This window comes from Miniopterus natalensis, chromosome 11 (assembly GCF_054644295.1).
Source record: "Miniopterus natalensis isolate mMinNat1 chromosome 11, mMinNat1.hap1, whole genome shotgun sequence".
Classification (NCBI taxonomy): Eukaryota; Metazoa; Chordata; class Mammalia; order Chiroptera; family Miniopteridae; genus Miniopterus; species Miniopterus natalensis.
The window spans coordinates 69,618,141-69,634,626 of NC_142091.1; the positions used below are offsets into that span (position 1 = coordinate 69,618,141).

The 16,486-nt window shown below is 43.2% G+C and overlaps 1 protein-coding gene across 1 annotated transcript; it reads right to left on the minus strand.

Moving 5' to 3' along the window:
• Positions 1-13,399: 13,399 nt before the first annotated feature.
• Positions 13,400-14,413, minus strand: OR10W1 (olfactory receptor family 10 subfamily W member 1). The gene has a single exon (XM_016200384.2). It carries the CDS (start codon positions 14,411-14,413, stop codon positions 13,400-13,402), a length of 1,014 nt encoding a protein of 337 aa, XP_016055870.2.
• Positions 14,414-16,486: the final 2,073 nt, after the last annotated feature.

The following is a 16,486-nucleotide window of genomic DNA, read 5'->3' on the forward strand; positions in this document are numbered from 1 at the left end:
AAAATTGGGCAATGGAGAAAAAAGGAAAAGCAAGTTTTTCTATCATCTATCTATCTATCTATCTATCTATCTATCTATCTATCTATCTATCATCTATCTCTATATCTATCTATCTATCTATCTATCTATCTATCTATCTATCTATCTATCTATCATCTATCTATCTATCATCTATCTATCTATCATCTATCTATCTATCTATCTATCTATCTATCTATCTATCTATCTATCTATCTATCATCTATCTATCTATCATCTATCTCTATCTATCTATCTATCTATCTATCTATCTATCTATCTATCTATCTATCTATCTATCATCTATCTATCTATCATCTATCTATCTATCATCTATCATCTATCATCTATCATCTATCATCTATCTATCTATCTATCATCTATCTATCTATCTATCTATCTATCTATCTATCTATCTATCTATCATCTATCTATCATCTATATATCTATCATCAATCATTTATATGTCCACTCACAGCTAGGAAGAAAATCTGAGTGATAAAAGCCAGAAGAGTGGTTGATTGGAAAGGGGCACAGAGAACTTCCTGGGGTGATAAAAACATTTCATTATTGAATATAATTGTCCAAACATGTCAAACTGAACCAATTGAGATCTGTGTATTTTATTGTATGTTATTTACACTTCGATTACAGTATAATAGAAACAAAATAAGCTCACCACTTTTCCCTTTTTGCTTCAAGTGGAATTCAAATCTAATATCACATAAGAATCAGTGGAAGACCTTTTCTTGCCTTATCTTTTCTTCCAGATAAGCAGAGGTTGAGATGTTAAATCTTTGATGGGATTCTGGAAGCAGATGCCAGGAGACAGAGTGGAGCCAAGGATGCTCCTACGTCTGATAACATCCAGAGTGAAGAGTCATCCTCCTAGTCGCATAGGAAGTTAATCTACATTAGGCAAAATAAGACCCAGGATAGAACAAGCCAGTGGGAGGCACTTATGTATAAACACAGGGATTGGCTGCAGGCTTGCAGCCTCATACGGGTGTGTGAGGGGGAGCTGTCGATTTAGACATTTTGGAGCTAGGGCTCCTAAGAACCCCTCAGTCATGGGAAAAAATCAGTAAGAACACACAGAAGAACTTACCAAAACTCATGTTGAGGAAGACCTGGCATATGTGACACCATGGTCTTCTTGCATGTTACTCTTTTCTACTCTAGGTAGGAAGGATTGACTCATAATCGTGTGTTCATTTCCCCATAGTCTGCAAACACCTCGAAAGCAAATATCTTGTGTTTTTGTCTATAAATTCAAGTATACAACCCAGTGCCTGACACAAAATAGTCCCTTCTTCATCCCCAACTCACTGTCTCTCAATATTCTTCTTATCCTAAATCTCACCATTTGAGATACTTGGTGGTGTGGTATGCGGATTATTTTGACCCATCCCATATCCATGAAGCAAACTGTCTGCCCAGGATGTGTTGTTTAATCTCTCTCATTCAGTCATTTCCTTATCTAGCCTTCTCTCTATCTACACTTATTAGTTGTCTATCTACAGTTGTGATTAGACAACACAGACATGACGGAACACACTTCCTATATGGTTTCCTTGGTCTTCAACATGTGAGAATGAGAAATTGAAATTCCTGGATGTTTTCAGGAATGCATAAACTTATAAGTCATGCTTAAAATGTTTCAACATTCTTTATACTCTCTATTATTATAGGTATCTAAATTTGTTTAATAACTATAAATAATAGGTATATTAGTGTATACCAAGTACTGAAGACTATAGTGAACAGCCAAATGCTCAAATATGCCCATGAATATTATTGGGTGGTATTTTAATAACAACATTCAGATCTCCCAGTAAGATTAATAGCACTACACAGAACCACATGTCAAAGTAGCCAATTTAAGGAGTTAAATTTGTTTCCAAAATTTAGTTCTTGGAACATCACTCATAGGATTTTGTATAATATCCTAAGCATATAAACTTACGAACGTTAATTTTATTTGCGAGAATGACTCACCTTTGGCAGCAGATAGGACCATGCACACACGCTCAGAAGCAGCGACTAGCAAGACTGACTGATGAGATCATGACGCTCCTCTTCCAGTGCTGCTTGTCCTGGTTCCAGAAATGCAGACTTAACCTTTGAACCTGCACGCCACGTTTTCTGCTTTCCCCTTGACATGATTCCTCTGAACCTGTCACCTCTCTATGTCGATCTTTATGCTATAATTAATGCAAGAGAATTATAATACTTTCCCCAATTTTCTTGATTCCTTAACTATTTTTTCTCAGAATTTGGATTTAAAAATAAATATATATTTTTAAGAAACTTTGGGAAAAAACTCCTACATAGAAACACTACTCCCACCACTGTGACTAACCCTTCCTTTCATCCACCAGTTAAACCGTGAGAAAAGAGTTGGAGGAATCCTCCGTGACAACATACCAGTGATGATTTTTCCAAGTAGTCTGAACTCAAGGTGCTTATGGATTCATAGGGAGACATATACTCAGTTAATTACACTACATGATAAAATGTATTTTAAGAAAATTCCAACAGGAGAGGCATAAATAGAGAATGTCAGGGGATGGAGAGGTTACTGCCTGGGCAAGTACTTCTCAGTAAGTCAGTTGATACCAGAAACAGACTCACAGACCCAAAAGGCTGCATGAAGGGGGTGAGCAGGGTTTCGAAAAAAGTAGAATTTTATGAGAAGTGTTGACGATGCGGGAGAGGAAAAGTGGAGGAGACCTAAGGCAGTATTGCAAGTTCCGACGTCCACTTACGCTACCAGAAAGCTACCTTTCAAGGGGAAGGGGTGGTCATCATTGTCTCAAGGGAAACATCATTGATGACATTTCAGTCCCATCGTTTGACTCATGATGTGCTCCACTCAATGTTCTAATTCCAGAATATAACAATTTCTTGGAAAGGCTTTTATATTAAGGGAGCAAATTTTCATTAAGAAGGAGAAGCTCATTCTATTCAGCTCAAATAGGTACAGGAGGGTAACTGAGGGAGCCCAGTAATTCAGTTGAAAGGATTGACAAAGCCTTCAGGGCCTTCGTCCCAGTGGAATAACCTTTCGCCCTCTGTTTGAGTTCCAAGTTAATCTCAATGATTTGTGGCATTAAATAGAAATGAAAGGAGGCAAGGAAATGCATGCAAACCTCCCTTTCATTGGCATTCCAGACAATGCCTAGCACACTGTGTACATTTAATTGATTCATTATGTTCTGATGTGACTTGGCCTGGATATGTTAAAGCAAACTGCCAACCAGAGAGTTTTGTTCCCCAACATTTAGTTGGAAACGAAGACATTTCTAATATATTGTTAAATCCGTAGCTCTTTCCAGCATAAGTAACACTTTGTAGTTCATTTTCCTTATTTTCATGGGAAATCAGCTTAAAAAATTTAAAGCATCAACAGTAGTTTTGAAGAAAAAAAGAAGTAACAACAATAAAAAAGTGCTAATCTAGGGAAAATTGGAAAAGTTGAGAAAGTTCATGGTGCGATGATGGGAAGTTTATTTGCCAAATCAACCTATAGGAGCCTCAGATTCTTCTCAGAAAGCATTAGTTTTCTGATTATAAGAGGGACACAGTCTTATTAGTAAAAATATAAAAAATGAATAAATTAATAAAGAAGAAAAATATCCTGTGGTATCTGTGATATCTACAAATCACAGAAAACAACTGTGAACGTTTTGGTGCTTTTGTAATTATGCATGTGTATTTTTACAGAATTGGCTCCTATTATAAATTCAGTTTTGTACCTTGCTTGTATCATTTAGTTATGAAAAGTATTGTACCTTGTTATTAAATATTACACTTACCTGTGATATTATCTTTTACATATGATTTTAAGTGTGCTGTGTTTAGGTATCCAAAATTGGAAGTTAGGTTTTTTAAAAATATGCTTTTTATTGATTTTAGAGAGAGAAGGAGAGAGAGAGAGAGAAACATCTATCGGTTGCCTCCTGCATGCCGCCTACTGGGCATGGAGCCAACAACGGAACCAGTGACTTTTGGTGCATGGGATGAGTCTCAACCACTGAACCACACCAGCCAGGGCTGGAAGTTAGATTTTAATAGCCTTTCAGTTCATAAGAGTGAGAAACTGCTGGATGTTTTTAGTTTTGACTCTTAATTTTTTGAGGTGATGATTTTAGAATAGCAATTATTGAATGAAAGAATAGAACTTTTCTGGGCTTTGGCAAACCTAGCTGTGAGACATTCGGGGCTATGCCAATTTCTCCCATCACTTTCAATATCCACTGGCGGGCACTCTCACTGTCACTGTCACTGTCACTGTCACTCACTCTCACTCTCTTACTCTCTCCCTCTCACTCTCTCTTTCTCACTCTCTCTCTCTCACTCTCTCTCACTGTCACTCACTCTCACTCTCACTCTCTCACTCTCTCCCTTCCTCCTGGAGGGGCAGGACCCAGACCCCGCCTGGCAGTTGTTCTGGGCGAGGGTGTCCCTGCTAAGAGCTGTCCCTGAAGTCCCCTCGCCTCTCCTCTCCGCTCCTCGGTGTGCGGGTGAGAGGCTGAGGGAACAGCTCACGTCAGCCGGGAGCTCCTTGAGGCTTCTCAGTGGTTGGGGCCCAGCGACGGGAAGGTGCAGCAGGACCTTGCCGAGTGGCTCTCTGAGCAGCAGCCATCCTGAGGGCACAGGAAGAGGTGAGGAAGGGCGAACAAGGCTGCCCGAAGCCACGGGCACGGCCAGCGGGCAGCGGGCACCCGCCCGCGCGGCCTCCACACCCTCGGGCGGCGCCGTGGCCTGGGCCTGGCGGGAAGGGAGGAAGGGGAGCGACCGGCTGGCCCGCACGGGCGCAGGAGGCTCGTGCACTAAGCTGCGGTTTGCCGCACACACATTTAAAACGATAATGAGCTAGATTTCTCTGAGTGAAAAATACGTGTTTTGATGAATGGTCCTTACTTGAGGCCGCGTTCGCAGGACGCTCTGTTACCGCCGCCTCCGGGAGGCAGGCCGCTGCAGGTGTCACTCTGTACCCTCGGAGGTGGCGCGAGGGCGCCTCGGCGGGGCGGCCACGGCTGAGGGCCCCCTGAGCGAGGATGGCAGGCGGCTCCCCGCCGAAGGTCAGGCCCAGACTCTCAGGTCTCATTGAGAGCACCTCCAGAGTATGAGTTGGATTGTGCACGTGGCGCAGATATGGCAAAAGGGAAATATCACCTGCGAAGTGTGATGATTCTAAATTTGTCACTTAGAGTTCATTACCATGGAGACCCCAGACACCACCCCAGGTCCCCTAAGCCTTCAGTCGGCCTCCTAGGCTGCTCTACCGATGATGGCATCCCCCAGAGCACTTTTGACACCCTTGTTCCTCGAGGTAACTCGGGGTTGAGCAAGGGGGTGACAAAGGAGTAAATGAGGGCAAACTGGTGGCCCTGGGCCACGGGGAGCTCCACTGGGGTCGCAGGCAGGCCGAGGCGCAGAGGCCACACGGCAGGCCCACGGGGAGGCGCGCGGGGCGGGTGGGGAAGGCCCGGTGGCCCCGGGTGGCAGGATGCGCAGCGCGGCCGGGGCGATGGGCACGGGGGACACGGAGACAGAGACGAAGGGGATGGTCGCACAAGGATGCTGAGGACACAGAGGCGGGCGGTGCACGCGGTGTGGGAACAGGCGAGGCAGGGCGGGCGCCTCGCGGAGGGAGCGGTGGGTTCCCCGCAGGTGCCCGCAGGAGGGCAGGTGACGGCGCAGGCGGTGAGCTGCGGGCCCAGGGAGAGCGCCAGGGCCAGGGCGCAGGCCGCCGGCTGGGCGCACGGCGCCCGGGTCCCGAGGAGGATGTCGTGCAGCGGGTGGCAGAGGCCACGTGGCGATCACAGGCCACGATGGCCCAGAGGAAACAGCCGGTGCCACCAAGTGAGAAAAAGAACATTTTGGCCCCACAGCCAGGCGGAGAAATGGGGCTCTGGGCCCCAGGACGTTGGAAGCATCAGAATCTGTACTTCCAGATTAGGGTTCTGCCTTCCAATGGTCACTTTCAAAGGTTTTTCACTCACTCTTAAAGGTGTTCCTTCTTTCAAACCATATCTGGAGCTCCTCTGGGGTTATTTTCAAAGACTCCGCACATTTTCTTGACTGTCACCTGTGACACATGTTCATACTTGGAGGACACATTGGCCTCCAAGTAGCAAAACATTTGAGGTTCAGCGAGACGAAATACAGTGAATGATCTAAGTGGTCACAGTTTTCACTATAAATTTTGTTCAAAATAGGAGTTTGTGAGGCTCTGGCGCTCTCCCTGTAAAAAGCATGGAAAATGTTTTTTTCAGCTTTTGTGAAATATAAGAATAAATATTATCATTGTCATTAGGTTTATTATTCAAGATGTGCGGCACAGTCTTTGCGAAAATTTCCTTCACGTTCAAGTTTTCAACCCTAAGTAATTGATTCTGTCACTCGACTTCAATTCTTTTGGCCATTGGCCTTGAAATAACCTGTCCACTGGCACAAACGGAATATCTGACCATTTCAACATTTTCATCTGGCTAAAGGTGGAGAGGTTGATTGCATTTTCAAAAGTTCTTAATAGACATTTTCCCTGTGCTAGCTCTTTATCTCATGTCCAGAAGAGCTCTGTGAAAATAAATTTCTCTGTTCTGTTCCTATTGCATGATGTGAGGCGTTCAAAACTTCATTTCTGTTTCACCTAACAGTCCAGTCCATGCAAACCCATAAGCAGCTACATTTATTATTCTCAGTCTTCTCCCCAAAGCTGTCCTCAGACAATCTCCCAACCCTGTTATCATCACTACCCACTGAACTCGCTTGACTTCTGGGTTCCCCGGTGTCTTCCTCGGTGAGCAGATGCTTAAAGCACTTAATTTCTGGCAATACCAGTTTCATAAACATTTCGATCAGGGCTCTATTTAAGCTCTACAAGGGCAAGAAAGCCTGTCTCGTTCGCCAGTCATAGTCCCACCACAATTGATTTGTTTTGAACAGAATTGAATGACTTTGTAGTTAAGTCTTCATTACGCTGCAATTTCTTTAGCCCCAGGTAGATTGGGAATTTCTCAGGCCAGTGGTTATTTCGTTTCTATTTTTCTGCCACATGCAATAAAGGAAGGTGTGGGTGAAATGGATTCAGTGGATAAATGGATGATGGGAAGCAAAATAATTAAACTATGGATGTGCTTGTTGAACCGGTAAGTTTGATAATGTTGGGACACTCAACTAGGTAGCAGTCAGCCCTTACTAGTGATGAAGCAGTATTGCAACGTGTAATGTTTGCATACTGCTGATCCATAACCACAGTGCGTATAAAACCAAAACACTTCAGAAAATGCCAGGGAGCCATGAAACCAATAGCAAAGCCCAGTCATAGGTCAAATGCGTGCTCATTTGTAAAACATACGTAAAGTTAAATCTTCATATCTGAGAACTGTAAGAGAATTCAAGAGGCATCTAGTCCCGTCCTCTCGTATCTTAGTACATGCATAAACCGAAGTCCACCAAGATGAAGCCTTGTCCAAAGCATATGGCTAGTTATGTGCTTACCCGAGGCCAGAATCCCTGTTCTATTGGTTATTTAGCAGAGTGTGGCTCTACACACACCCCTTTAGTATTTCTCACTTTTCATTTACATCAAAGGCTACGTAACTTAGTTAAGAGCATGCAAACATCCGCGCAGAAAGAACACTTAGTAGGATTCTGGCCTTGCTGCTGAGAAACATGCCCCAGCTCAGGGTGGTGCTACGCGCGGCAGCTAAGGGAAGCAAAATCTTTTGTAGAATAATTAGAAAACTCTTCAAAACTTCTCCTAATCCAAACTGCCCTACCTAACGGTGACCACTGTACCATTCCCAAGTCATTTACACTTTTAGGAGACATTGGATCTCTCAACAAGTATATGGGGTCTGGATCCGCCATTTACTCTCTTTAGAACCGTGGACACTTACCTACTTCCTGTGAATCTCAGATTTTTAGCTATGAAGGATGCTCTCTCATTACCCTACAGAGTACTGTGAGAATCAGCAGTGATGTGTGTTAAGTCTCTGCCTGACTCTTCGTAGATATTTTCCCATTCTTTTTTTTTTTTGCATGAATGAATTATTTGTTAGAAAGCAATTTATTTCTTATGATGAGTTCTAAATTTTATGATGAAAAATACTGTTATATTATAATGAAAACACAATGATTTATTGCCTTCAGAAAAGCTTCTCAGTTTCTCAGTTTGACTGGGAGTCTTGTTTCTCTGGCTTGTGAAGGCATCGGCATGGAGCCGACGATGTCAGCTCAGGCTGTGGGTTCCAATGACACTGACAAATTCCTAAACTGCACCAAAATCAATGGGGATTTGATTTTTCTTGTCCCTGGTATTTACGGATCAGTATAAAATTTTTGCAGAAAATAAATTATTTTACTAAGCGTAGAAAAGCTTAAGAGAGTAGTCTTTAGCTTTGTCTGTCTGACTGCTTTTGGGCCCAGAAGAGTTCCGCCCCACATTAGCGCTTGTCTCTAACAAAACCAAATGCCAGATTCCACCACTCTTCTCCTTGCGCTCCCTGCCCAGCTCTGCCAAACCACTTCGGTTCCTTTGCGTGGCTTCCCTTGCTCTGGGGACTGTGCATTGTCTGCTCTGTCTGCCCTGGGCCCTCACCTCCTCCCACTCCTTGCCTGCATCTTACTCCTTCAGAGTTCAGCTCAGGCATCGTCTCCCCAGAAAGCTTTCCCCAATCCTTATCTTTCCCCAACTCCACAAACTCTGTAACTCTCCAGAAAACCTCCTCACCTCAACCGAAAGGCCACTGTGCCCTATCAATACATAAATCAAGAAGACAAACGTTTATTGAATATCTGCTATGAACTCTCAAGTCTTGGGCTCAGCTATGTGGAGGGATATAAGGACTTTATAGCCTCATAAGGGAACATGACACATAGGAAGAAAATTTAAGCATTCTCTGAGAAACTAACTCCTAAATTGTGTTCCTTAGAACCAAATTCTTTGTGACACCTCAGAAATGAAAGTTTTCGTGGTCAAATTAGAAAACATTTTCACTTTTCCCCCCCAAGATTCACAGTGCATATTAGCACAATAAAGTTCTGTGAAGTCCTGTTGTAAAGCAAACAGCTTAACTTTATCACAAAAGTTTTCTATTTCATCATAGAATACTCTTTTCCCCCGTGAAGCACCATTAAATGCTTATGATTTAATAACACTACTTGAAAAAAAGTGAGAACCATGCCATATTCTTTAAACGAGCTCTGTGGAGGGAATATATCTTACCACTCAAAGGAAAGGTAAAGGGTCCAAGTTTCATCCTAGCTTTACACTTATTACATATATGATGCTGGGTAATTCAGCCATTTATCAAAGTTCCCTTTTTTATATCTATAAAAGTGAATAGTAATACCTACCCTGATAACTCATTTGTTTTCTACAATTTAATATTGTTATGTATGAATATTCTCTCTTAGTTGTAAAGCACTGTAGAAATTTGTGTTTATTATTATTTTCAGAAATAAAGTCAAAATCCAATCAAAGAAATAAGTTCTCTTGAGATGTTTCCTTACCACTTTGAAAATATGCTTCATTCCATCAGCCACCTAAGAAAATTCACTAAAGAGCTGGATAACTTTTTGGCGAGATGCTAAGAGTTCCTGCTGAAGATACTAGAAGGAGCTCACCCAGAGAGGTCACGGGCCCTTCCCTCTATCTTCTTACAGGGTAAAATGGAAGGAATATCCAGTATCTCTTGGGGAGGACAAGTAGACAGTACATGATACCTGCATAATATCCAGATGAGAATGGAGACATGTCCATTGGAAGCTGATATTCAAAAGAAGAGACACCTCCTAGAAACTTGTGATCAGGGTGGAGTAGGGCGAGAGGGCCATCATTTGAAAGGATGATCCTATGGACTAATCCTAGATCAAGTCCTGAATGAGACCTGTCTCCTCCTTTACAAGAGAAAACAGATTCTGACACATCCGCTCAAGAGTCCGGTCTTGCCTGATTTACTCAGATTCCTTAGTGTCCGTTATGAAATCTCTTTGAATGAATGGGTCCCCGCAGAGGAGAAATATCCCTGGTGGTTCCCCTGAAACTGAAGCTAAGTAAAGAAAATATTTGAGAAAACTTTCCCTAGCTGCTGAACTAATAAGGACTCCTGGGTGACGCTGCTGGGTGGCCGCCACAGGCAGTCACCAGAGGTCCCAGCTGGGTGCTCCCCTTCCTGCCCTGCCCCCGGGACCTTGCTCGCGCTGTGTCCCAGGCGGGGTCCCGGGGTGCTGTGGAAGGAACGCAGTCATTGCGGCTGGGCTCGGGGAGCAGCAGTGGCCCGGGCATCTGGGGGCGGGAGCCCGGCTGGGGCTCTGCCACATGGTAACTTGGCCTCGGGCAAGTGGAAGCCGCGTGTGGGCCCCTGGGCTGCGATGGGGGGCGCTTCCCGGGGCTCCCCAGGCCTCTCAAGGGCCAAACTTCCACGAGCTGAGTCGTTTTCTTGAGAAGTAGGAAGCTTGTGAAGAGTTTCCATAATCACGCCTTCTGATCTTTGGCTTTATTTTTTTCCGCCTACTTATTTCTGTCTCTTGATCATGTTTTCCCTCAGCTGATACTTCCTAGTCCTAAAACACACACACACACACACACACACACACACACACACACACACACACACACACACGGGTGGGCAAAAGTAGGTTTACGGTTCATATGAAAACATATAATACAAGAATAAATAATACAAGGATAAGCTGTTCCGTTTGCTCACAACTGTAAATCTACTTTTTCCAGTCCCTGTATATTTTATATACCTATGGCTATAGAGTTATATTCCCAACTCAGCCTAACGATGTTTTTAAATTTGTTTCTGCCTTTCCAGCTCCTTCCAGACCTGGCATACTTAAAACCACATACTTTCTCCTCCCTACCGCCATTCATTTTTAGCCAATGTTTAGCTTCCCTGTCTCGTGTCCATTATTGATAATAAATCTTTGTTCAATAAGTAACAAATATATGTTGAATTCCTGTTATGAACCCTGTTCTGTTTCCAATGCTCGGGATACTTGATTGTACAAAATAGACAACTTTGCCCCCATAGGGAGTATATTCTTGGAGGGGGGAAGGCAGGTGATATAAGAACAGATGAAAATAGGAGCCTTTAATAATGTGCTCGAAGGGGTGAGCGCTATAGAAAAGAAGGCAGCAGAGGGTAAGGGCACTGGGAGGGCGAGTGTGCTGCGGGAGGGGCCCTCTCGGGTGACGCTTCCCTGGTGACCCCACAGCTGACAGGCCAGCAGGAGAAGGGAAGGGGCAACGTATCAGGGCAGAGGAAACAGCACATACATAGGTCTTTTCTGAAGCCAAAATAAGCATGTTGAATTTACCCAGTCCAACAATCTTGGAAACCACAGAAGGCATGGCAATAAACACTTTTTGTTTAAACAAACAAAAATGCCAAATAAAATCATATTGAACATACTAAAAAAGAAAAGCGATCAAGGATAGAGGGTGCAGAATTAAACTCACACACACACACACAACATAGACACACACACACAGAAATTCAACAAGAAAACCAAACGGCACTGGAATAACTATATGTACCGTAAAAGTGTGAACATTGACCCTTAGCTTATACAATACGTAATATTAATGTGATATGTCATGGACATAATGTGTTAGCTAAAACTAGGAAGCTTTCAGAAGAAAGCATAAAAAAGTATCTTCACAAACTTGGGGAAGGCAAGTATTTCTTAAATAGGAGGCAAAAGTCATTACTATAAAGAAAAACAATAATAAAGTAGACTTCGTTTTAAGTTTAAGCTAAAATTAGGAAGAAAATGTTAACAATAAATATATCTGCCAAAGGAATTATGTCCAGAATATACAGAAAAACTCAGAAAAAGAGGAAATAATCCAATTAAAATTGGTAAATTCTTAAAGTAATACTTCACAGTGAAAATAGCCAAGGGGCCAGTAAGCCTCTGAAAAGATACTTGTCATCATTTTATGATGAAATTGCAAATAAACATGGCTTCTGAAGCTGTAATCACTGGGTTCAAATCCTAAAGTCCAAGTCCATCACCTATTGTCTGCATGAGCTCACACCAGTTACTTAAATTCTGTGACTTAGTTTCATCCTTGGAAATAGAATAAAACAGTGTTACTTCATAGGACTTTTGAAGATTAGAGAATATATATATATTCATGATACACAATAAATACTTAATGTTAGTCATTACTAATAACTAGTATTTGAAATCATAGATTTAAGGCTAAAATAACCTAAGATGAGGCCATGGGAATGGGTGTAAATGAACCGGAAAGAAGGAGGCAAAGAGCTATAGACCCTTCTCCACTGTTTCTTGGAAGGTTAATGCCTGGCATATTTAAATGCTCAACATTTACTGAATGAATGAATAAATACAAGTATAGACACAAAGAAAACAATTCCTTCATACCATAATTGTTCAGCAAATACTTTATTATGAAGAAATTAGATTGTCAACATATCTTTTTCTGATTGTTCCGTTTGTCCCACCTGGAGCTCAAGGTCCTCTCTTCTCTGCCCTGTCCAAAGAGGCTAGCTCCCGAGAGGGGGAGCATTCAGTCTCCCCTGCCCTTTTGCTTCCAGTTGGGTTTGGCCAGTGGGAGACAGGGCAAGAGATGGGAGGAAACAAGCGGAGAGAGGTTGGAGTAATTATCTCCCTGCTGTCTCTTTGCATGGCCATAGTTTTGCCAATAGTTGTTCCCACCCCCCCAAAGCCACAGTTCTTACCAAGTGTCTGCTCTTGATATATCTAGCTTTCACCAGTCTCCAGTAATACTGTACCTTCCTTTTGCTTGTGATGTCTCGGGGCTACAGTGGCCCCCTGCTATTGCTGGCATGTAAGGGTGTTACCACCCCTATTGATCCCCTCTCTCATACTTCTGCGTACGATCTATTTATTACATTATTTGGTATCAAATATTTCAGTAACTTTAATTAATGCTTGATTGAAAATAATAATCTCCTGCATTAAAAATAAAAAGTAAAATGAAATTCTAAGCAAAACAAACACATTGGGATAAATATCCAACAGAGAGGTTAAAACATGTTGGGTCTTAACGTTCAGGAGTTGAAAACACACACACCCATACTTAGTTAAAATGACTAAATGGGATACAATTTTGTATTATTTTGGGTCTTTATTACATTTTTAAAGTGAAAATTTATTGAATGACGTATCTGCTTCTAGTGGATCCCTGAGATGCAGTCTTGTACTTGTCACTTTCTGTCACGTTATGCTCATTTGTTAATTTCTTTTCTAGAAGAAAACGATTGAGCCTACTAAAATGGTAGAAACATTTCCAAGGTCTCCGGTGCACGTAGCTAAACAGTATCCAGACGATTTGTGCCATTTTTAAGGATGAGTTTTAACATCAACCGAGCGGAATCTTAGGTGCCCCGGGATTCGTGTGGGGTGGGGCCAAACCCTTCCCGATGGGCCGTGCCCTCCCCTGGCGGAGACAGCTCCTGGGGAGAACTCTTCCGATGGCCCCCTTCACCTCGCTGTTCCTCAGGGTGTAGATGAGCGGGTTGAGCAGCGGGGTTCCCAGTGTGTACACCAGCGAGATGAGCTGGCCCTGCCCGGGGGAGCAGCCGGAGTCGGGGCGCAGGTAGGTGAGGGCGCAGCAGCCGTACTGCAGCAGGACCACGGCCAGGTGGGAGCAGCAGGTGGAGAAGGCCCGGCGGCGGCCACCTGCCGAGCGCAGCTTGGCCACGGCCGCCACGATGAAGCCGTAGGACGTGGCGATGACGCAGAAAGGCACGGCGATGGCCAGTGTGGCCGCCGCCAGCACCGACCGCTCGTGGCTGTGGCTGTTGGCGCAGACGAGGCGCATCACGGGTGGCACATCACAGAAGAAGTGCTCGATGCCCCGAGCCTGGCAGAAGGGCAGAGAGAAGATGAAGGCCACCAGCTGTGAAGACAGGACCAAGCCGATGAGCGTGGAAGCAACGACCAGGCGAACACAAAGAGTTAAAGTCATGATGAGAGGGTACCGCAAGGGGTGGCAGATGGCGACGTACCGGTCGTAGGCCATCACGACCAGGAGGAAGCAGTCGGCGCTGCCCAGCCCGATGAAGAAAGCCATCTGGGTGGCGCAGCTCGGGAGGGAGATGGTCTTCTGTGGCTGCAGGAGGTTGGCCAGCATGTGGGGCACCACGGTCGCCGTGTAGCACACTTCCACGCCCGAGAGGCTGCCCAGGAGACAGTACATGGGCGTGTGCAGGCGGGCGTCGGCCTGGATGGCCGCCACCACGAGGACATGCCCCCCGACGGTCAGCGCGTAGAGCAGGCCCACGCCCAGGAAGGACAGGGCCCGCAGCTCGGGGCGGCAGGGGTAGGCCAGGAACACGAACTCCACCCACACCGAGCCGTTGCCCCCGGGCATCCCCCTGTGGAGAGGACGGCGACGGAAGGAAGAATTAGGCTGATCATATATTTATTAGTTCGCACTGTGAGCCTTGATCCGATTTCATCAGAGCTGGAGTTAGGAACTGGAAGAATTAGGACTAATTTCTATTTAAACTTCTCTTTTACCAACACTCTTCACAACTTAGATAGCGACAACTTAATTTCTACCTGCCAAGAGTTGGGCTAAATTATGTGAGAATTTTTTGAGGAAAATAGACAGAGGAAGTTTGTGGAATTCAAAGCCCTTTTCAGTATAAGTGGAATAAAAACCAAATGCTTTTAGTAAATTCACAAGAAAGTGTCAAGAAATTCTTGAGAGCAGGGGTCATTTAGGTGAGGATGGAAAGCCATTCACTTATTCACTCATTCACTCATTCATTCATTCACTCATTCATTCCAATCAGGAGAAGGGTGGGACTAGAAGGAAACAGTGTTATCATCCATTCTACTTTTTTTCCAAGACCAAGTTGTATTAAAGAAGGTGGAAAATAGGCAACGTGTGACCTTGCATCAACTTACCCAATTCTAATAGTTATTTGCTATGAGCTTTGAAGAAAAATCTTAATCCAGAATTATGACTTCTAGTAAAAATCATTCACAAAAACCCAGCTCAGTGTCACAGGCATAGGGAGAAAGATGATTAGACACCGTCCTTAATATTAAGAGCACTTTAGGCACAAATGGCTAGGTCTCTGTTATCTAATAGTTAGCAAGTAGAATCCACTTCATTCTCTTTTCCTCTGACACTTTGAATGATTTCTCATGTCACTGAGTATATTTAATATTGTATTACAACATGCAGAGGAGGGGCAGTGTATCAGTGAAATCAGTTCTGAAATTAAATGATGTGGTTTGAGTAATTCCATGTCCTGGCTCTGTGTTGCTAGGCAATATATAATTTCTCCGAGTCCCAGTTTCTTTGTGTGAAAAATGAGGATGATAATTATGCTTAGTTCCGAGGGTTGTTGTGAGGATTAAATGAGATTATAATATAAAGTATCTACCACAATACCTAGTTCATAGTAACAGCAACCTATTAACAGATAACCATCATTATTACTTGCAAGTTCAAAGGCAGCCATTTCCCTTATTTATATTTTATTCCCCTATATCACCAAGCCTAATGTATAAATTATAGACATTCAATAAATAAATGTCATATGGGTAAATATATTGTAAAAATATGTCATTTACACTTTTTTCATTTTCTCTTTTTACTTTTAAGATTAAGAGCCCTTACAGACAACAACTTGGCATCCAACATTTGGGCTGCACTGTGGAAAAAATCCCATCACTCATAGACATAGCATATATAAGACTACAACAGACAGACATCTGAGGCTAGTCCACCGCCTGTATGATGGAAGGCTTTGAAATCTGTGTGCTAATGATGACTTCTGAGATGCGCTAATGATGGCTTCTGAGAATTTTATTATAGTCAGTCACACTCATATAATCTTAATGAGGCTCTCCAGGATTTATAATAAAATATTTATGATAGGTCTCTATAGTCCATGAATTCTTAGTGCTGGAAAGGACTTCAGAACTTGCTTAATTCAGTCCCTTTTTGGATCCCTGAATACAGTGTCTGAACAGCAGTTCATCTCTGATGCCTAGAGAACCTCATTACTTCCTCACATGCCTCCTCCTTTGTTGGATAACAGGATTCTCTTAAAGTTCTTTCTAATAATGGCTGGAATCTGCCTCTGTGTAACTTCTACATGTTCATTCTGTTCTACACCATGGGGCCATTTCTACATGAATCACTTTGGGAACTAAAGAGCTCTGGCCATGCAGCCCGAAGCTTTTTTTCTAATTTACTTTTGCTGTTGCTCACATGACGTGGTTTAGATACATTTCACAGTTTTAGCTGTGGACATACTCTCATTTTTAATAGCTTGTAAGTATACTATATGGGACAGATCACAGGAATGGTCAACTACGAAAAGACGTGGGTGTCACCTATCTCTTCATTAACAGTCTATTTTTTCAGTATAATTAAACTAAAAATAATTCATGAGTTTGTTTTTGATTGTTTTGATGGTCTCAT